The sequence below is a fragment of the Triticum urartu genome, chromosome 5A (genome assembly GCF_056163025.1).
Source record: "Triticum urartu cultivar PI428250 chromosome 5A, HENAU_Tu73, whole genome shotgun sequence".
Classification (NCBI taxonomy): domain Eukaryota; kingdom Viridiplantae; phylum Streptophyta; class Magnoliopsida; order Poales; family Poaceae; genus Triticum; species Triticum urartu.
The window spans coordinates 573,000,611-573,023,276 of NC_141877.1; the positions used below are offsets into that span (position 1 = coordinate 573,000,611).

Here is a 22,666-nt window from a genome sequence, read left to right on the forward strand (position 1 = left end):
CCCCGCCTTGCCAATGATTTGGCGGAAAACTGAACGCAGAGGGCTGACGAGCGGTGGGCGAGCCAATTTATCTGTGCCAATCGAAACAAACTCCCATCGCTCGGTCAACGCCGATTATTTGGTTGGGCAAGTATAGGAACCAATCCAAACAGACCCTAATGTACAAAAAAAATGTAGTAGTTCTTAGAAGAAGTGTACAACTCTTTAATCTACCACAAGGAGCTCCTACAAAGGAAAATAATGAAACATAACATCAACCGGCGCTTTAAACATAATACTTCCAGGGAGATATATTATGCAGTTCAATAGAAACTAAAAAAACGAAAAACACGGATTGAATTACCTATGAATCACTAAATACAACATTGATATCTTCAAGGTAGGGCTTCACGTGTTCACACCGCACATACTGTGGTAGCTTACAATCTGTTCTAGAGCATTCATCTTCCAATGTTTGCACAATCAATTATGCAATAGATGATCAAATCTGTATGGTCTTCATAACAACTAATTCACACTTAAAAATGTTTTTACATGTAAGGACTGGAAGCAAATGCAACTCCTAAGCTATGATATGATCCATTCCCAAAAATTGGGGTGAAATTAGTATCACTGTGATGATAATGTTCACAAAGAATCTTTGTCCAGCTGATTAATTTTGTAGCTGCTCAACAGAAAGAAATAGGAAAGGAAAAACTATAATAAAACATTTGAACTACAAAGAAGCAATAAATATTTGTGATGGCGTCAACACCTTATTCGAAAAGAGTTGGTATACACTTTGTTTATCTAAACATATTTAGAAATTCAATCATCCATAGAGGAAGATTAAAATTGGTGTACCTGCAAAGAAGCAAAGCAACTTGTGGGAGACGTCAACGTCGTGTCAGCCAAAAACAGCGTCTCCCTTGAGCGACACTGACAACCTCGGCGCAGCTTATTGAGTTGGATTTCACAAAGGTTGGAGTGGCTGCTTCGCTCATGCTATTGGAAAATGGGGTTCCTACAGAAGAATTGGTGTGTGCGGGACTGCCAACCTACAATTAACCACGATCAGAATAATCCTTTTAATCAAGCATTGTAATTGAGGACGAAAAGACTCTTATGGTGGGAGTGTTTGCATGCGACGTTTGTACTGCAGATCACGGGCATACCTTTGATTTGGTGTTCTGTATATGCATCCGTACACACTGAATGAAATGCAGCGTGACCTCATTGTAATCAGTTATAGGTCTGAAATGGAAAAATTATATCCAGTTAGCATGCTTCAATGCATCACTGGAACATGAACATAATTTTTTTGTAAAACATACCTGACCGCAAAAGTAGTAGCACACTTCTTATGCCGCACTCCCTTGAAGCTACCAATGACGGCAACATACATACCATTCCCTAATTAACAACAAATATCAGAGTGATGATCCTTCAGAGAGGAAGGCGGTAACTTTCCTCAACAAATAAAGATAGTGTATGCATGAAAAGCAAAAAAATGAAGGTTACAAGTGATGCGTATTGAATAACAGCAGTTTTAGAAGAATCTGCAACATCGTTCAACTTGTAAAACATATCAAAATTGACAAAGATGTGAAACTAATACCTATTGCTGAGAGCAGATACTATCAAGTATGATTAGCCACAAAGTTCTTGTCTATATAGTAGAATGATATTACAAATCCTGAAATTATAGTATTACTAACTGTTAATTGATGGCAGAAACTTTGAAATATCATTGACCACAAAGCCCTTGGCCAGAGCAAAATGCAAAAGGCGAACATAAAATTCAGTTTGCCTGAAGAAAGGGACCTCATGAGACTATCACCTGGCTCTGTCAGAAGGCCGTTGTGCCTAAATGAAGGTGCATCAAGAAACAAATTTCAGAAATAAGAAGCAAGAGCAACAACTTAAGAAAAACTACATGTTACGTAGAGTAATATTTTCCTACAACCTGAGTAGAGAGATGGCAGCCCAACACCTGGGGCAGGAAGGAGACGGCAGGCAGGCGAGGGCGAAGGGATACATGAGGAAGCTAGCGCACCTTTGGCACCGCTGGTGCCCAAACTCCGCCGTCTTGCTGTTGTTGCGGGCTGATTGGCACAACGCCTCCGACCACTTTTTATCATCCGTTCACCACTAGGCCAGACCAGCGCCGCCACTTCCCGCTCCTCCCCTCGGGTCAGACCGAGCAAAGTAACGAGCGCTTACTTATCAAGGAGGACGTCTGCATCCTCTTCACCGGTGGTAATGGCTCCTCGAGGCTCTGAATCTCCTCTTCCTCGCTCACCGAACGGCAGCACCGCATGGGGATTCTCAGGAGGGCGCCTTCTCTGATGGCCGGGGCTGGAGGGGCATGGATGGTGGAGGTGATGTGGCGGCGGCGGCGGTGGTGGCAACCCTAGCCGCCAGACGAAAAAGGAAAGGAGAGGCGAGTGGGGATGACAGTGTTTCACTCGACCACTTGTGTACTATTTTTCTTTTTTCTTTTATCCCTTTTATTTTTCTGCCCAACCCATGCGTTGGACGTGGCACGCGTGAGGAGGCGTCATTGATGCATACCTTAATGGTTTTAATGTGACACAACTAACTTTTTATATGAAATTTTCTTTTTTTTGTTTCTCTCACATAGAACATATCTTAAAGTTCAAATCTATGCAGCATGCCAAATCTTTCTAACTAGAATCCAGGATAAATCTTCAGAATTTTTTGTCCGATATAAATACTAAAAATATATTTTTTTAATCAAACAATACGTATTTTTTTTACTTATATTTGATAAAAAATCTGAAAGATTTATCCTAGATTCTATTTAGAAAGCTTTGGCACGCTGCATAGGTTTGAACTTCAAAATATGTTCTATATGGGAAAAGATGTATTTGCACGAATCTTAAAGCAGAAAATGGATGGTTAGATAGAGAGGGCCTGGATGTACATGCTCTAATATATATTTTCGCATAAACTACTTCTAGTCTCCAATCTCTAAAGAAGTAAAGATACTAAGCTCCTTAGAAAGGGAGCTCTTTGGTGCATCGTACAAGGTTAGACGTGTCGGTCCTGATTGTAAAAGGGCGTCGGCGTTCATTGTTTCAGTAACCAGCTAGCTATTGGATGTGGCGTGTCTGTAGATTTCTCTCGGTCAGATGTCACATATACAAGTACTCCCTCCGTTTCACAATACATGCCTTCCATTTATCAAAATATAGATGTATCTAGACATGTTTAGTATATATGTATATCCATTTTTAGACAAATAGAAGTCAAGAATTTTGGAAGGGAGGGAGTACATCAGTGACTCACACTTACACCATCGGTTGACAATGAATATCATACGTGTGGAAATGCAACAACCACAACCTACCACCACTCCTACACTCACATGTAATTTCCAATGCCAATCAAATGACGAGGATCGAGCTAGCCACACCAACGGCCTATCAGTGACTAATATAGAAAAAAAAGTTTGATAGAGCCATATCTATGACAATGGGGTCATCTTTTTATAAATGTATAGTAATTAGTACTAAACTAATGAAGGATTACCTAATTACATTGGGGTCGGTTGACCCCTATAAAAACAAACAGTGCAACACACATAGAACATTGATAGTAATATGTCATACAACAAACATCAATGATAACGTTGATAACAAAAACAAACATTAGTGATAACGAAATGACTATGAATTCATAGCTCAGATGATTAGGTTTCTTGTGATAGAACCAACCCATCAGGGTTTATGCTCTAGACTTGTCATTGGTGATTGCATTTTTCTCAATTTATTTCAGGCCTTTTGATGATTTGTGTTGAGTGTCAGGAGACATTCCCATTGACTAGAAAGAGTATGTGGGGACTTAGTTAATCTCAAGATGATGTACCGACTCAATCTCTCGGAGGTGCTTATAGGAGCAGGGTGTGCGTACATGCGTTCATAAGATGCGTGTATGTGTGTATGTTGTATAAGCGTCTTCGTCTATACTGTAATGAAAATACTAATAATAAATTGAATAAAAAAACTACACAATATACGCGGCAGCAAAAATCAGCACGGCGAAGCGGGCTTCAGCTTCTAGTACATGCTTCTTCAATCCTAAAATAAGCATGGTTGATTTCTTACATAGTTGCGTATTTTGCGACAGAGGAAGTATTGTGTACTCTTGAATCCTAAGGTTAGAAAACAAAATAAATTATTGGAAATAAGTGTTTGACATAACAACAGCTGAAATAGATAATCTTTACCGAGAGATTTGAGTGGATGTGAATGCAAAACAATCCTTAGAAAATCCAATGTTATACAGGAGAATTTCTTAGGCTAGTCAATGTGTACGTGCAATGCACGTTAATTTGGAAGTATATTAAGTACATGCGGATATTAAGTAGAATATTATTTGCGTGTTATTATGTGATTAGCACTATATTTGGCATGAAATTAACTGCACGCTAAACATGTTGAACGCTCGACATTGAAGCCGTGTAGATCGTTGGATTGACATGATTTGATGACCGAGATTGATTGAATCTGCCCTTTGGGTCTTTTTATATTGGTATGGATTTATGCAAGTCCACTAAAAATCTAAAAAAGCATAGTTTGCGTCACAGAATCTCTTATTGCTAATCATTAATTAGAAAGTTGGCATGCTTTCCTTTGATAAAAAGGAAGCAGATGATTTTTTTAGGGTCAGCAAATAATTTCTTTGGGGAATGTGCAGACATATCATTTAGATTTGAGATTTCCTAAGCTGGGACAACCTAGACAATTGACAATATAACAGTTGAAAAATAAACTTAAAGAAAGTAGAAAGATAATTATCACGAAAAAAGTATAGTATGCGTCACAGAATCTCTTATTGGGAAAGCTAATCATTAATTAGAAAATTGGCGTGCTTTCCATCGATAAACAGGAAGCAAATAATTTTTTTAGGGTCAGCAAATGATTTCTTTGGGAATGTGCAGACACGTCATTTAGATTTGAGATTTCCTAAGCTGAGGCAAGCTAGACATTTGACAATATAACAGCTGAAAAATAAACTTAAAAAGTAGAAAAATAATTATCACAAAAAAAGTAGAAAAAAAAGAAGTACAGAAGGAAAGAAACAGGGACGAGTTGTTTCCTTTTTGTCTCAGATTTTTACCATTCGTTTCGAGAACTGAAACTTGTGAGGTATGCCTAGCAATCACCGAGCATAAATAGAGCCGATTCTTGTTAGCGTGCATCAAGGAGAAGAATTTTCTCTCCGTCTCGAAAGCAAGCGAAGCGATGGAGGCGACGAGGGACACGACGCGGTCCTGCTCCGGCGGCCAGGCGGCGCTCGCTGCCAGCCTCGCGAGCCGCCTGGCCGACGACAACGCGGACAACAACCTGGTGCTCTCGCCGCTGTCCATCTACGCGGCGCTCGCGCTCCTGGCCGCCGGCGCGCGGGGCGCCACCCTTGACGAGATCCTCGGCGTCCTCGGCGCGCCGTCTCGCGCCGCGCTCGACGAGTTCGTCTCCCGCGTGGCGGGGGACGCGCTCAAGTGTTGGCGCCGCCTCGCGCGACGCCGCTTTTCTTCTACCTCTTGCCTCATATAAGAAGAAACTCCACACCCACACCCACTCACACATGCACTAAGGAAGAACGCACAAGCTTTGCCAAGAGGCTTCCTTGATGATCACAGATGGCTACATTATTTCTCCAGCCCTCACGGCTTCTTTTCTTCTCATTTATCTGATCACGCAGCTCGGCAACAAGCTGACCCACTACTCATGCACTAACCCACTATCACGTTCAACAGCCACACTCAGCCACCAGCACGTACAGACGCATGACCCGGCCATCACTACCGGCCACTAACAAACTCACCCATGAAGCTAGCTAACCACTTACATGCATCTAACTAATCCATCCAGCCTTATCTTTCTCCTACAATCTCTCTAGAAATCACGACTTGGCCATGTGACTTGTTGCCTTCGACTTTCAGACTTAGCATGCAACACAGCCTCACGCGGCACTGAACACCTCGCCATGCACGCCGCTGCGTCCCGCCGTCCCACGCATACCCGACGCGCCCGACTGTATCAGTGCGTCCCGCATGTCCCGCACGCGCCCGACAAGCTCAGCTGCACCAGACATCGTAGCTTATTCCAACACACCCCCTAAGCCACGGCTCAAAGGTGCCCGTCATCTTCGACTCCGACGATGTCCGCCAGCAGCGCGCGCTCCGTCGCCGTCGTCGTCGTGGTTGTTGTAGCCGCCACCGCCCTGACGTCGTTGCCACACGCCTCCGGCACGAGCCGCCGCTCGCTGCCGCTGCAGCAGCCTGCAGTCCCATGCGCCGCTGCGCCACGTCTCCGTGCCACGCACCTCCATGGTTGTCGCGCCGAGCCGCCGCGAACTCTGCGTCACCACGCAGGTCCTTTGCGACCTCCTCGTCTCCGCGACCGCCGTGCCCTTCGCGCGCACTCCCCACGTCCCCGCGCTCCCGGCCCGTGCTCCCGCCGCGCACGTACGCGATCTGCGCAACCAGGTCCAGCGCCCCGACGCGGTCCACTCCCGCGGTCCCGACGCGCCCGACGCGTCCAGTGCGCACCCATAACACGCAACGGTCGCGCTCGGCTCGCTACCGCGGCTTATTCGCCATGCACCGCTGAGGCCTCAACCACAGCGCAGCACCTCCGTGCTCACCGCGAACTTGCCACACGCCGCCGTCGCCACGCGCTTGCCCCGCACCGCAGCCTCCATGTCGGCCGCGCTCGCCGTGGACGCCACCGCGTACCACGGACGCCGCCACACGCCACGGCCGCCCCTCGAACCTGGTCGCTCTGATACCAATTGTTGGCACCGCCTTGCGCGACACCGCTCTTCTTCTACCTCTTGCCTCACACAAGGAGAAACTCCACACACACCCACTCACACATGCACCAAGAAAGAACACACAAGCTTTGCCAAGAGGCTCTCTTGATGATCACACGATGGCTACATTGTTTCTCCAGCCCTCACGACTTTTCTTCTCATTCATCTGATCACGCAGCTCGGCAACAAGCTGACCCACTACTCATGCTGCTCATGCATGACTCCATGCACTAACCCACTACCACGTTCAACAGCCACACTCAGCCACCAGCACGTACAGACACATGACCCGGCCATCACTACCGGCCACTAACAAACTCACCCATGAAGCTAGCTAACCACTTACATGCATCTAACTAATCCATCCAGCCTTATCTTTCTCCTACAATCTCTCTAGGAATCACGACTTGGCCATCTGACTTGTTGCCTTCGTCTTTCAGACTTAGCATGCAACACAGCCTCACGCGGCAGTGAACACCTCGCCATGCACGCCGCTGCGTCCCGCCGTCCCGCGCGTATCCGACGCGCCCGACTACACCAGTGCATCCCGCACGTCCTGCACGCGCTCGACGAGCCCGGCTGCACCAGACGTCGTGGCTTATTCCAACATCAAGGATCACTCCGTGTCCGGCGGGCCGCGCGTCGCGTTCGCGCATGGCGTGTGGACCGACCTCGCGTGCCCGTTGAAGCCAGCCTACCGCCACGCCGCCATGAGCATGTACAAGGCCGATGCCAGCACCGTCGACTTCCGCAACAACCCGGAGGCGGCACGGGGTCAGATCAACGCGTGGGTCGCGCAGGCCACGAGGAACTTGATCGGCTCCGTCCTTGGCCCGGGATCCATAACGCCGCTCGCCCGCGCCGTGCTCGGCAACGCCATGTACTTCAAGGGCAAGTGGGAGAAGCCCTTCGACAAGGAGGACACTGCCAACAAACCCTTCCACCGGCTCGACGGCCGCACGTCGACGTGCCCTTCATGAAGAGCTGGAGTTCGCAGTTCATCGCCGTGCACGAAGGGTTCAAGGTGCTCAAACTCCGGTACCGAATGGCTCAAGCGCAAGGTAATCCGTTTGTCCATTCACAGTCTCGATCCTTTCATTCGCGGGTCACACTAATGCATTACATCTTGCTAACCTGTTGACAGGGTGGCGCGCCGATCGGAACAAGCGTACGCAGTTTTCTATGTGTATCTTTCATCCACAAGGCGGTCATTGAGGTAAATGAGGAAGGCACTGAAGCTGCAGCCTCCACATTGATGCATCGTAGAGCTGGATGTAGTGCAATACCGCCACCGCCACCTCCTCGGGTGGATTTCGTAGCTGACCATCCGTTTGCGTACTTTATAGTGGAGGAGGTGACCGGCATAGTTGTCTTTGTGGGACACGTCCTTGACCCTTCTAATGAGGAGTAGGTCATCTCATGCTCATGATTTTGATTTGATTTTAGTTTTTGCAAATGTCGATTTTGTTTTGATTTGGGTCCCAGTTGGCATAATAATAATGATGTAGTTTCATGTTATTTTTTCTGTGTGATGATGTGAATGTACTTTGGGCCTTTTGTTTCATTTGATTAGAAGAAGAGAATTGTGTGCATGACCGCCATTCAGAGGAATTTTGAACTGTTTACTTCCACTATGTTACATAGTAGTTTTCCGTATAATATGTGCACATACCAAATAGAAGAAAAAAATTTCGTGTGCCCTTTGACAATTCTAATGCATGAAGGTAGTTTTTCCTCCGATAGCCCCCCCTCGCCCGCTCTGGTCCCTTCGACACAGGCAGAAGCCCCAAATCCCGCCGCCGGCTTCCCTTCCTCCCTGCCCACGGATCCGGGGCCGCCTTGCCTGGATCTAGCGTGTGGTGGGCGCGGCGGGGCTCTTGGTGGCGGCTCTGCTCCCTACCTGCTTGGCCGGAGGCGGCCTGCTCAGGCGGGTCGGCGTCCTTTTCTGTCGAGGTTTGTAGTGCGCTCCGGCCGGCGCGGTGCTAGTTTGAGCTGCTATAGTCTCCCCGGGGCAATGACCTCTAGTTGGTGTAGGGGGTCTTGCCGGTGGTGTGTCTAGCGGCGCTACTCCGTCTGCTTATTGTTGAGATATTTATTTTGAAACGGAGGGATTATCTTCTTAGAGTTTTACTTTAATCAGCGTCAACTCCGTCTACTTATTGTTGTTCTTTTGGAGCGGCTTTTTGCATCAATGTTAATTAGCAAATTCGTCTTTTTAGTTTTTAGACCTTATACGGATTCAGATTGGCCGACTTGCCATGGAAAAGGTAGCGAAGCTACAAAACCGCTACCTTTGCCCCAGTCTCGTCCGTCGGATTGAAAAGCGGCAGCCCAGATCAGATTCTACAGTAGGAATAATAGTGATTTTCGTGGACAGTGATTTCTGTGAACATTATTCGGAAACAGTGATTCGGCAAATCTCAGGCTGCGATTCTTGATCCTGCGGCAAAGTCAGCAAGGACTTGCGGTGGCAAAGTCAGCTAATCCCGATCTACGTAGCTGAGAGCATCTCTAGCAGATCACTTAAAACACACGAAACTATAAAATAACTGTCAGTTTACAGTTTTATGCGGAAAAAACGACTAGAATAAAACCCGTAAATTTTTTTAAGGAACGCTAAAAACAGCCCGACCAAACCCGTGAAAATAAGGATTTCAAAGTCAACCTATACACGTGAAAGACCGTTTGCGGGAATCCAAGTGCCAGCGGAAACTTCATGACTCGCTCTCCGCCATCCATCCCCGGCCGCCGCCCGCCCATCCTCGACCGCCTTTCGCCGGCCCTGGCCGTCGCACTCGCCGGCCGTCCGCCCAGGCTGGTGCGCCCGACCGTCCGCTGCGCAGGCCCGTCGTCCGCCCGGCCGTCCATTGCGCCGGCCCACGGTCCACCACAGCCGCCCGTGGCTCTCCCGACGGAGGAGCTAGCTTGCTAGATTCGAATGTACTCCCTCCTTTTCGGTTTATAGGGCTTATCTCAAAATTTTAGTTTTTCCATTTTATAAGGCTCAATTTGATTGTTCCCCATCACCTGTTCAGACTTCAACGTGCATTAAATCATTGCATAGCAAGTATTAAGAGAAATTTGACCAATGCATGCACTTTATGCACGCATGCATTGCAATTAATGCATTCGTAAACATAACTTTTTGAGGAAAACAAGAGCATTAATTGGGTGCTTTTGCAAACTACAAAAAATATTCCACCACTCATCATCTACCTTGGTTGGTGAGATTTTTGAATTGAGCCTTATAAACCGGAAAGGAGGGAGTAGCTAACTAGCTAGCTAGCTCTGGATGAATAGATGGACATCTAGCTAGCTTGCTACGGCGAATGGAGGAGTCCGGCCGCCGCCCTGGCCTCCGCCCACATCGTGGCTGTCCCGCGTCTTCCTCGCCTACCAGTCCGCCGGCGTCTACCTCGCATCTTCTTCGTCCACCTGCCCGCGATTTCAAATTGGCCTGAGGAAAAAGACGACCAGAAAAAAAAGTCAGCTGTGGACCCATTCAACATATTTAGAGAATATTTTTTTACGGGTTGATTATACAGGATCTGTTCGGCCGCAGCAAAAATCGACTATGAAAACACTTACAGTTTTAAAGAGTCTGTTAGAGATGCTCTAAGTCGGCCCTTTTCTCTGCCGCCAGTCTCCCGCTCCAAGTTGGCTTTGTCCGCCGCCACCGCCTCATGTCCCATCACCGCAGTGGCCTGGCCCACCCCCTCGTCCGCCATGACGGAGGGCACGAGCACCAGGTCTCCGGCGACCCCGCGTTGCCATGGCGAGTCAGCCAATCTGAATCGCAGGTGCGTGGACTTCAAGGCTGGAAATTTCTCAAACGAGTCATTTTCTGATTTTCAAGTCCGTCTATTTCCAGCCATTCATAGAGTAGACTGGTCTGGTAATGTCGTATTCGGGCAAAGGAAAAAGCGTGGGGGGCCATTCGATCAGGGGCACCGTCCGGATGGCTGGCGTACGGGGCGTGCATGGCAACGTCCCAAATGCCAAATGGACCAATGGACGTAACGCGAGGATTTGATACGTACACACACTTCCATCCCATGGCCTATGGTTATCCACGTGTCCACGCACCGACGCACCAGCGAGTTCAGACTTTGAGCCATGCTGCACCTTCTTCCTTGTTTCCCCGAAGAATAACGAGCTGCTGAATCATTCTCGGAAGTCGGAAACCATCGTTAAACCAGTGACAGCTGCAGCTACTTGTAAACTTGTACGTACTCCTATATCAATTACACCGGTGGTGCTAGAACTTGTCGCAAACGGTCACTTTAGTGCTAGAATTTGTGGCATATATCGAAGTGGTGTAAAAACTTGGCTTTGGAGTGCGAATACGGTACAAATCTCGTTTGTGTACAACCAAGATGCTGATGAGGCATGACAACATGGTGTACGGCCCGTTGTCAGTGACTGCATGGTGAAGACAGGGGCGTGTGGCATGCTCTTTTTGCAAAAATCCCCTCAATTTTTTATTTTCTCACAAGAAGGCCACTGCCAGGTGTACAGTCGAAGGGTCCCACCTGTCAGGTATACATCATAAATTTTGTTACATTGGAAAAATAGGCCACCAAGGGAGTCGAACAGGTGACCCCGGCCTACAGCGCGTGCGCAGGTAGCAACCGGCCCGAAGTTAAGTAGACGACATATTTGCTTACGCACGTTTCATATCTTTTGATTAAATATCCCTCAAAAAAAACTTTGGATTGAATAACATAATTTGAAAATTTTAATCCGGAAAAAAACTTATGCCCATGGAGTTTCGAACCAGCGACCAGAATAAAACAAACAGGAGGCCTTGCCACTCCAACTACTGGAGTCTCTTATATATATTGTTTTTGACACACTTCTCATTTTTCATAGAAGTGTTAACAGTTTTGATAGTATAACATAACGTGCTCGTGGGCTACAATTATGCTAGTTCTTTTTCCTTTTTACGATTTAAAAAATGTAATTTATAATTATGAATAATATGCCTATAAATAAAATAAAATAGACGAAAAAAATGCTCACCTATTAATTAGAAAAACATCAAGTTAAAATATGAATTATATGTATAATTTTAAAAAGTTTTTGACATATTAAATAAAAAATAAAGTAGTTTTAGAAAATATGTATACTTTCAAAATTTATCATATATGTTCAAAACATTTACAAGTTCTTTTATAAAATATTCATATTGTACATAGAAGTGATCATGCTTTAATTTTTTATGTTGTTTTAAAAGTGTTCATGCATTTTAATAAATTTTATGTGTTTTGTAAGAAATGTATATGTATTTTTAAATAGATATAAATATATGTATGAAAAAAATGACCCTATTGTGCCCTCGGACTGCAGATTCTCAAATGAATACATATTTACATATGTTTTACGAATTTGGAAAAATGAAAAGAAAAAAATCTAACATGTTTAAAATGGGTCGTACTAACTGTATCTTGTTTTACCCCTGTGGTCTTGCTGCTGTGTACATATAAAGGTTGACAATCCTTTGTAGCCACGAAGTAGCTTGGTTTTATTGGTATGCCCTCTTGCTTGAACATCTCAGGTCGCTGGTTCGAAACCTGACCGCTGTCTTTTGCAAGATGGTTAACCTGTGGTCACAAGATTGAATAATTTGGCAGCCTATTTTTCATTCCAATAAGATCTATGATGTTTTGCTGACAGGTGGGACCCACCCGATGCCATACAATGCAGTTCATGTACACCCGACAGGGGCTTTTCATGAGAAAAAAAATTTAAGGGGCTTTTCGCAAAAAGACTATGCCACATGTCCAGACTCCACAGTGCGGTCACGGACATCGGGCCTGATGCAACGCTGCCATGCCTCGTCGGCGTATACAAACAAGATTTGCACGTCTGAGCCAAGTTTTTGCACCACTTCAATGTATGCCGCAAGTTCTAGCATTAAAGTGATAGTTTGCGCCAAGTTCTAGCACTCATAAGCAAACCAAAGCCAATGGCGCTCAGTACTAGCTAGCTCCTGTCCGAAAGAAAAGAAGAAGCTCGAGTTCCGGTGGTGTGGATCAGATCGTAGCAAGGCAGGCTTGCTGCTGCCACCTCTAGACCTTTAGCTAGCTAGCTAGCTTAGGTCGATCAAGCGCGCGCATCGTATTGGCCGATGGGTAAGCTTTTAAACTCCGCCGACGACCTCGACCGCTTCGACCTCCATGGGTTTATGAGGGAGGAGGGCCAAGAAGACGGCTGCATCTGGCTCGCCGGCCACTCTCTCGGAGCGGCCGTGGCGCAGGTCGTGGGGCGGTGCATGATGGAGCGGGAGGAGCCGCTCAACCTCCCGGGCTTCCTCTTCAACCCACCGTACGTGGCCTTTATAACGTCCATCAAGTTGCTCAACTTCTTGAAGGCCGATCCGGTGGCGAAGAGGCACTTCTACTTCGCGAGCAGCCTCTTGAAGGCCGCTGCAGGACTGGTGTTGGTCTCCCATCGGAAGCGCAGGGAGAAGTCGTTCAAGCGGGTTTCCGCTTGGGTGCCGACTCTGTACATGCACGAGGATGACTGGATCTGCCGGGGCTTCATCGGCTACTTTGAGGCGCGGGAGGAGTTCAAGGAAAGCTTAACCCGTGTTGGCATCTGGTTCAAGGACCACTTCGGGGGCCGGGATAAGTTCAAGAAATTCTTCACCCGTGTTGGCATCTGGTCGATGGCACTCTCGCACTGCGACGTGCTCTCCTGGGCCCTGCTTGGCAAGGACAAGGAGCGGCCGCACCTCCTGCCATCGGTGACGCTGTGGAAAAGCAGGTTCGACCCCGAATGTGCGCATGATCTCCGGCACTGGTGGAAACCGGACAGTGAGCTCAAGTTGGGCGCCGGCACGTCTTATAGCTGCCCTGTACACGAAGTACAAACTACTTCTAGCTCTATGCTGGCTAGCTCTACCCCATGGGCGTCGTTTGCTTCTTGAAGACGTCGTCGTAGATCTCGTTCTTGTGTCAGGTCTCCAAGTGAAAACCTTTGTCTATGGTCAGAGTCGCAGCGGCGACGCTTTGCGCCATCATCCTCTTGGGGCGTTGTCATGGAGCTCAGTACTCTTCAGCAAAGTGTTAGGCTTAATCTATGTTTATGTTGTATCTTTTGATCTGCTTTGTAAGGGGCCTTCTCGTCATATTGTATAGATAGGAGGCATGCTTTCATCATAATAAATTTGCTCATCAAAGCTTGGGGGACAAAAAATATCATCTTCATCAAATATAGCTTCCTCAAGCTTGTGGATTTGCATATCATTAGCATCATAAATATTCAAGGAATTCATACTAACAACATTGCAATCATGCTCATCATCCAAATATTTAGTGCCAAACATTTTATAGATTTCTTCTTCTAGCACTTGAGCACAATTATCCTTTCCATCATACTCGCGAAAGATATTAAAAAGGTGAAGCGTATGAGACAAACTCAATTCCATTTTTTTATAGTTTTCTTTTATAAACTAGACTAGTGATAAAACAAGAAACTAAAAGACTCGATTGCAAGATCTAAAAATATACCTTCAAGCGCTAACCTCCCCGGCAACGGCTCCAGAAAATAGCTTGATGTCTACTACACAACCTTCTTCTTGTAGACGTTATTGGGCCTCCAAGTGCAGAGGTTTGTAGGACAGTAGCAAATTTCCCTCAAGTGGATGACCTAAGGTTTATCAATCCGTAGGAGGTGTAGGATGAAGATGGTCTCTCTCAAGCAACCCTGCAACCAAATAACAAAGAGTCTCTTGTGTCCCCAACACACCCAATACAATGGTAAATTGTATAGGTACACTAGTTCGGCGAAGAGATGGTGATACAAGTGGTATATGGATGGTAGATAAAGGTATTTGTAATCTAAAATTATAAAAAGAGCAAGGTAACAAGTGATAAAAGTGAGCGTAAACGGTATTTCAATGCTAGGAAATAAGGCCTAGGGTTCATACTTTCGCTAGTGTAAGTCCCCTCAACAATACTAACATAATTGGATCACATAACTATCCCTCAACATGCAACAAAGAGTCACTCCAAAGTCACTAATAGCGAAGAACGAACGAAGAGATTATGGTTGGGTACGAAACCACCTCAAAGTTATTCTTTCCAATCAATCCATTGGGCTATTCCTATAAGTGTCACAAACAGCCCTAGAGTTCGTACTAGAATAACACCTTAAAACACAAATCAACCAAAACCCTAATGTCACCTAGATACTCCAATGTCACCTCAAGAATCCGTGGGTATGATTATACAATATGCATCACACAATCTCAGATTCATCTATTCAACCAACACAAAGGACCTCAAAGAGTGCCCCAAAGTTTCTACCGGAGAATCACGACGAAAACGTGTGCCAACCCCTATGCATAGGTTCATGGGCAGAACCCGCAAGCTGATCACCAAAACATACATCAAGTGAATCACGTGATATCCCATTGTCACCACAGATATCCACGGCAAGACATACATCAAGTGTTCTCAAATCTTTAAAGACTCAATCCGATAAGATTACTTCAAAGGGGAAACTCAATTCGTTACAAGAGAGAAGATGGGGAGGAGAAACATAGGATCCAACCATAATAGCAAAGCTCGCAATATATTAAGATCGTGCCAAATCAAGAACACGAGAGAGAGAGATCAAACACATAGCTACTGGTACATACCCTCAGCCCAAAGGGAGAACTACTCCCTCCTCGTCATGGAGAGCACCGGGATGATGAAGATGGCCACCGGAGAGGGATTGCCCCCTCCGGCAGGGTGCCAGAACGGGTCTAGATTGGTTTTCGGTGGCTACGGAGGCTTCTGGCGGCGGAACTCCCGATCTAATCTTCATTCTGGAAGTTTTATGGTATATGGAGTTATATAGGCAGAAGAAGCATGTCAGGGGAGCCACGGGGGCCCCACGAGGCAGGGGGGTGCGCCCTAGGGGGGGTGGGCGCGCCCCCACCCTCGTGGGCAGATCCCGTATCTTCTGACGTGGGGTCCAAGTCCATCAAGTGTGTTTCCTTCCAAAAATAACTTCTCCAGTTGATCTCGTTCCGTTTTGACTCCGTCTGATATTCCTTTTTTCAAAACACTGAAATAGGCATAAAACAGCAAATCTGGGCTGGGCCTCCGGTTAATAGGTTAGTCCCAAAAATAATATAAAAGTGGATAATAAAGCCCAATATTGCCCAAAACAGTAGATAATATAGCATGGAGCAATCAAAAATTATAGATACGTTGGAGACGTATCACGGGTAGTCTCCAAAACATTTGCCATAGAATTCCATTAAGTTCTTGGGAGTGACATTTACATAAGGGATGGGAGTTTTCCTCCGGTTCCAAACCTCCCGAAGGAAAAATGGTCGTAAGTTCTAGGTTTCTTTTAGCCTTGTTGCACCATATTGGGAGAGAGTCTGTCGCTACCCTCCACACAAATTGGCAAACAGTAGGGGGACTTTGCTTTTAGAATCAGCCCGGCAAGATCGTTGTCCATCAAGTGAGCCACTAGATGCATATCCATTGTTGCATCATCAAAAGAAAGTTTATATGCACTGGGAACTATGAAAAAACCATGCTTGTGAGGGCCCCAAGCTAGTATGCACTAGTAGAAAACAGGGCTTTGGTCCTGGCCAAATCAGAGAAATAGTCCTGGTCTTGTTACAAACCGGGCCTAATGTGAGCATCAGTCCTGGTTCGAGCGGCTAGGACACCGGCTGGGCATCTCTGTGGAGTTGGTCCCTTATTGTCCCTCCGTTGTTCGACAAAAGGTGTCCATTTGTTGTATGTTGAGTTTTGTTCGTAGGATGATGGTTGGTTCATTTGTTGAGTTGTGTATTCATCTTGTGTATAAATCTTGTATTCATGTTGTATTCATTTTGTATTCATCTTGTGTATAAATCTTATATTCATCTTGTACAAATATCGTCATAACTTCGACATGAGGGGGGGGGGTCGTTAAAAGATAACCCCGATAACTTTGATTTTGAGGCATATGAAAACATGATTTGCACGTCGTGCATGCATGAGAGAGGCGGTCTGCAAAGTATCCTCTCCTGAAAGATAGGGCGACTCATCATATATGTTTCTAGATAATGTCCAATGCGTCATATCACGAACATAGTTATATTGGATAATTGATCTTCATATAAATGAAGCATAAAAGTTTAGCAATCGCTTAGAAATTTTCATGTTGTAAGAGTACATGTAAAAAATTCAGAGTTGTTCATTGACTTAGAATTTTTTTATGTTCATTGACTTGGACATGAGGGGCGGGGGTCGTTAAAACATAACCCCGATAACTTCGGTATAACTTCGACATGAGGGGGGAGGAGTCCTTGACGATCGCCGGAGGAGTCATCCCCGATGATCGCCGGAGGAGTCGTCCCCCACGATCGACATGAATAAACTTTGTACATGTGTTTGGTGCATTTTAATGTCTATTTCCTGCTGGTATTTAATGAATAAACTTTGTTTTAACACTTGCTAAAAACTGCTAAGTCTAAAAAACTGACTGTTACAATATTTGCAGAAACTATGGAACACGACAGAGCCTTAGAACAAGAAGAGATGTTGGGGGATATAATCCGCGACGGAGGTGATGATATCACTTCACAGTTTCCTAACAACACCGATGGTGATGGAAGGGAGGATGACGACTCTAGTAGAGGGAGGAGATGACAGCTCCGCCGGTGTTGGAGCCTTAACTGTTGCAAAGTTCGGTGAGGTATATATATTAATTAAGCCTTTGCTGACTAGATGTGACGCCCGGATAATTAAGCTACAGTAACCCTCTGCTAATGATGCCACGTCACCTCGGTTACTGTTGCTAACCTTGCGTTAGTTCAAAAACGATTCGAATTCAAATTCAAAATCAAGCAAGCAACAAACGTTTTGAAACGCTAAAACAAAAATGTCCTAAAGGTGTCGGAAAAATCATAGGTAATTGTGGTGGCGAAACCAAACTCTGAAGAAGTGTTTAAAGGCTCTAAAATAATTATGACAGTATCAAAAACAATTAATTACATGCCTTTTTCAATTAACAAAATACTAACCTATTTTATTGGGGTCCATAGTTAATGTGGCAGTAGTATATTTAGATACATTAAATTAGAAACTACTTTTATCTTTTTAGATTCGAAAATAGATTAAAGGCTAAAAGAAAACATGATAGGAGAAATAAATAAGCAGAAAAGAAAATAAAGAAAAAAAGGAAAGGATAAAAAAAAGAGAACACCCCCCCTTGCTGGGCCATGGCCCAGATGGCCTCGGTGCCAACCAGGCCGGCCCAGCCGGCGCCTACATCACCCATGGGGCGACCGAACCCTAAACTCCCTCCCCAGTCGCCCCACTCCCCACTCCCCTCGCCCCCACACACCCCCACTCCCCGCTGGATCTGGACCGAGGCAAGCGTGCCCCGACCCCATCGACGCCCCTCCCGGACCGCTTCCCCCCTCCCGCCGGACTGCCTCCCCGTCGCCCGGTCGTCTTCGCCCTCCTCCTCACCCCCGTTGCCGCTGACCCTACAACCCCCGTGAGGAAACCCCCTCCTCCTCCCTCTCTCCCCTCTCTGACCCCGCGCCCGTGGCGTCCTCGCCGGCGACAACCGCGCCCTGCTAGCCCGCGCTCAGCGCTTCGATGCCCCGCCTGCGTGCCCCTGCTCCGCCTCGCCGCCTGCTTCCCCTGCTGCCGCCCGCACGTGCTGCCCCTCCCCACCGCTCCGGTCTGCCGTGCCTTGCGCGCCCCCGAGCCCCGTGGCAACTCCGCCTGCACCTGCCGCCGAGCCCGCTACCGTTGCTGCTGCTCCATCGCTGCCCCGCGCGCCCACGGCTCCGCGCCTTCCCTCGCGCTTGCCGGCGGCCTCCGCTCCCCGCGCCCCACTCCGGTGCCGCTCGACGCTCCTCGCGTCCCTCCCGCGCTAGCCACTGGCGGCCGGCCTCGCCGCGGCCGCGGCCCCCCTCATTGGTCGCCGCCCGGGTCCGCCCCTCGCCTGCTCTCGCGGCTTCACGCCGGCGCGCCGGCACCCGCGCCCAATCGGGTGCACCCGCGAGGGCCATCGCCCGTTCGAGCTGTGCCCGTAACCCGCACGCCCGCAGAGGCCCCTGGGGTCAATGACAGGAGGGCCCCGCCTCCAAAACGTTTAAAAAAGGGATATAAAAAGAAGAATTTAAAATAATAATAATAATAATTAATTGATTACTTAATTAAATAACTAATTAGGACAAATAATTAACCTAATTAACCTTTGTTAGTTAATCTAATTAACTAATTAATGTAGTTAATTAGGTAGTTAGTTAGTCTGTCAATGATAGTGGGACCCACATGTCAGTTTGACTAGGTCAACTAACTAGCTGACTGCTGACATCACCCTGACATCATGCTGATGTCATAATTGCATTTTCTAACTAAATTAATTCTGTTAATTCTAAAAATGATTTAAATCTTTTAAAATTAATAGAAAATAAACCGTAGCTCAGATGGAAAAACTTTGTACATGAAAGTTGCTCAGAACGACGAGACGAACCCGGATACGCAGCCCGTTCGTCCGCCACACACCCCTAACATATCCAACTCGCAACTTTCCCCCTCCGGCTCCTCTGCCCGAAAACGTGAAGCACCGGGGATACTTTCCCGGATGTTTCCCCCCTTCACCGGTATCACCTCATACAGCGTTAGGGCACCCCTAGCACCATTACTGGTCTTGTCATGCATCGTTATGCATCTGTTTGCATTGTATTCATTGTTTCTTCCGCCCTCTTCTTCTGCTAGACACCGAGACCGACGCCGCTGCTGCCCAGTACAACTACGGTGTTGACGACCCCTCTCTCTTGCCGGAGCAACCAGGCAAGCCCCCCCCCTTGATCACCAGATATCGCCTATTCTTCTCTATACTGCTTGCATTAGAGTAGTGTAGCATGTTACTGCTTTCCGTTATTCCTATCCTGATGCATAGCCTGTCCTTGCTACTACTGTTGTTACCATTACCTGCTATCCTACTTCTTAGTATAGGATGCTAGTGTTCCATCAGTGGCCCTACACTCTTGTCCGTCTGCCATGCTATACTACTGGGCCGTGATCACTTCGGGTGGTGATCACGGGCATATACAATATACTTTACACAGTTACCTTACCTGTGATGCTGTTCGGAGATGGGGCTGAAGGGGCAGGTGGCTCCATCCAGGTAGTGGTGGGCCTGGGTTCCCGACGGCCCCCCGACTGTTACTTTGAGGCGGAGCGACAGGGCAGGTTGAGAACACCTAGGAGAGAGGTGGGCCTGGCCCTGGTCGGTGTTCGCAGATACTTAACACGTTTAACGAGATCTTGGTATTTGATCTGAGTCTGGCTACTGGCCTATACGCACTAACCATCTACGCGGGGACAATTATGGGCACTCGACGTCGTGGTATCAGCCGAAGCCTTTGTGACGTCAGCGACTGAGTGGCGCGCGCTGGATTGGACAGTAAGCCTGCTCTTGTATTAAGGGGGCTAGTTCTGCTTCCGGCCGCGTTCGCAACGTGCAGGTGTGCAAAGGGCGATGGGCCCAGACCCCTGCGCCATAGGATTTAGACCGGCGTGCTGACCTCTCTGTTGTGCCTAGGTAGGGCTGCGACGTGTTGATCTTCCGAGGCCGGGCATGACCCAGAAAAGTGTGTCCGGCAAATGGGATCGAGCGTGTTGGGTTATGTGGTGCACCCCTGCAGGGAAGTTAATCTATTCGAATAGCCGTGATCTTCGGTAACAGGACGACTTGGAGTTGTACATTGACCTTATGACAACTAGAACCGGATACTTAATAAAACACACCCTTCCAAGTGCCAGATACAAACCGGTGATCGCTCTCTCACAGGGCGACGAGGGGAGGATCATCGGTTAGGATTATGCTATACGATGCTACTTGGAGGTCTTTAGTCTACTCTCTTCTACATGCTGCAAGACGGAGGCTGCCAGAAGCGTAGACTTCGACAGGATTAGTTATCCCCCTCTTATTCTGGCATTCTGCAGTTCAGTCCACTGACATGGCCCTTTACACATATACCCATGCATATGTAGTGTAGCTCCTTGCTTGCGAGTACTTTGGATGAGTACTCACGGTTGCTTTCTCCCTCTTTTCCCCTATCCCTTCTACCTGGTTGTCGCAACCAGATGTTGAAGCCCAGGAGCCAGACGCCACCTTCGACGACGACTCCTACTACACCGAAGGTGCCTACTACTACGTGCTGCCCGCTGACGACGACCAGGAGTAGTTTAGGAGGATCCCAGGCAGGAGGCCTGCGCCTCTTTCAATCTATATCCCAGTTTGTGCTAGCCTTCTTAAGGCAAACTTGTTTAACTTATGTCTGTACTCAGATATTGTTGCTTTCGCTGACTCGTCTATGATCGAGCTCTTTTATTCGAGCCCTCGAGGCCCCTGGCTTGTAATATGATGCTTGTATGACTTATTTTATTTGTAGAGTTGTGTTGTGATATCTACCCGTGAGTCCTTGATCTTGATCGTACACATTTGCGTGCATGATTAGTGTACGGTCAAATCAGGGGCGTCACAAGTTGGTATCAGAGCCGACTGCCTGTAGGAATCCCCTTTCCAACTCCTTGGCCGAAGTTGAGTCTAGTCATTGCAAAACCTTTACTAACATGGCTGTGTGGCCTATGGGCCCACGTCTCCATTGGGTGGTATTAGGATCTTTTATTTCTCGTCTATGCTCTGGTACTCTGAACTCTCTCCTATTTGGGTTTAATGAATTTACCAAAAATCTAACTTAGGTTCTTGAAAATACTTTCTCCCGGAGAACCCCCTTCAATCCAGATGATCGCTGGCTGCACTAGAAGATTTCGAAGATACTCTCCGATATTCTGTCGAGACCTTGTGCCTGTTGCTTTTGCAATTCCCTTCTATCGATAAACCTCTATGGATAACCACGTACATGTGCCATTCATATAATCATTCCTCATTGATCTTGTTATTACAAGATGCCCAAAATTCTCACTATTGTTCCGAGAATACTTTGTGCCTACTGCCTTGCATTTATTTGCCACATGAATACCACTATGGGTAATTTCTAGCACTCATCGGATATTTGCTCATCCCCAGTTGGTTCATGTATTTCACAAAAGTCTTCAAAATACTATTTGAACTTCTGAAAATCTTGAGTAGCCTATTACTCTTGAAGTTCTTACTTGCTTGCATTATGGTTAATCCCATAAGTCTATAATTTTATTGGCATCCCTTATCATTATCATTTTGAGTCCGTTGATTCAAAATGTTGTGAACGCTCGCCATCCTCAATCAGATCCAATGATTCATCCTTCCGGCTCACACGTCATTTTGAACATGAGCTGGTTATCGACCAATCAAATTGTCGTCGATTGTACCCCTAAGTCTATTCGACTGATCCATTCTTAATGAGAGCGTTGGCTTTTGATCCCTTGATTTGGAAATGATAATTCCTTTGTATTTAAGATTTGAAATACTCAGTTGTTTATATAATCTGATGCCCTTTCATTCCATCTTCCTCAGATAGAGTACCGATACTCGCATCAGCTCCATTGTAGACCATAGGACCCCTTGTTGGATTATTATCCGGCAGTGTCCTTCCTATTCAATAACCTTGTGAGCCTTTCCATGGGTATACGATACCTTTGGTAAATTGTATCATCTGTTTTGCTAACCATGCTCTACTTTCGAGCTTGTGATATTTACTCTTGAAACTTGTGGTATATGTTTCTATGAAACCCCGATGGCTTGAACCTATACAACCTTCTCTAAAACCGTGTGAACTCGAAAGTTTTCACGAGTCATACACTTCTGGTATTTTGCCAGATGAAATTTCAACAATACAACTTCTTCAAAAGTGAGGAGTGAATGAAAGGTTATGCATTGG

The 22,666-nt window shown here is 46.6% G+C and overlaps 2 protein-coding genes and 1 pseudogene across 2 annotated transcripts; 2 read left to right on the forward strand and 1 right to left on the reverse strand.

Moving 5' to 3' along the window:
- Positions 1-875: 875 nt before the first annotated feature.
- LOC147972984 (replication protein A 32 kDa subunit A-like) lies at positions 876-2,019 on the reverse strand. Its single transcript, XM_087523986.1, has 4 exons — positions 1,946-2,019; positions 1,804-1,845; positions 1,155-1,233; positions 876-1,037 (listed from the first exon to the last, which is right to left on the reverse strand). The coding sequence occupies exons 1-4, from the start codon at positions 2,017-2,019 to the stop codon at positions 876-878; spliced, it is 357 nt and encodes a 118-aa protein (XP_087380112.1).
- Positions 2,020-4,703: 2,684 nt separating this feature from the next.
- On the forward strand, positions 4,704-8,340 carry LOC125505991 (putative serpin-Z8 pseudogene; annotated as a pseudogene).
- Positions 8,341-12,797: 4,457 nt separating this feature from the next.
- LOC147972985 (GDSL esterase/lipase At4g10955-like) lies at positions 12,798-13,816 on the forward strand. The gene has a single exon (XM_087523987.1). The coding sequence runs from the start codon at positions 12,953-12,955 to the stop codon at positions 13,751-13,753; it is 801 nt and encodes a 266-aa protein (XP_087380113.1). The 5' UTR covers positions 12,798-12,952; the 3' UTR covers positions 13,754-13,816.
- Positions 13,817-22,666: the final 8,850 nt, after the last annotated feature.

Excerpts from the sequence above, each read along its gene's own strand:
- LOC147972985 (XM_087523987.1), top strand. The coding sequence starts at position 12,953 with ATGGGTAAGCTTTTAAACTCCGCCGACGACCTCGACCGCTTCGACCTC.
- LOC147972984 (XM_087523986.1), bottom strand. The coding sequence starts at position 2,019 with ATGTATCCCTTCGCCCTCGCCTGCCTGCCGTCTCCTTCCTGCCCCAGG. Across the intron at positions 1,234-1,803 it reads CCAGGTGATAGTCTCATGAG|ACCTATAACTGATTACAATG; the intron begins GTCCCTTTCTTC and ends TTTCCATTTCAG. Across the intron at positions 1,038-1,154 it reads TACAGAACACCAAATCAAAG|GTTGGCAGTCCCGCACACAC; the intron begins GTATGCCCGTGA and ends GGTTAATTGTAG.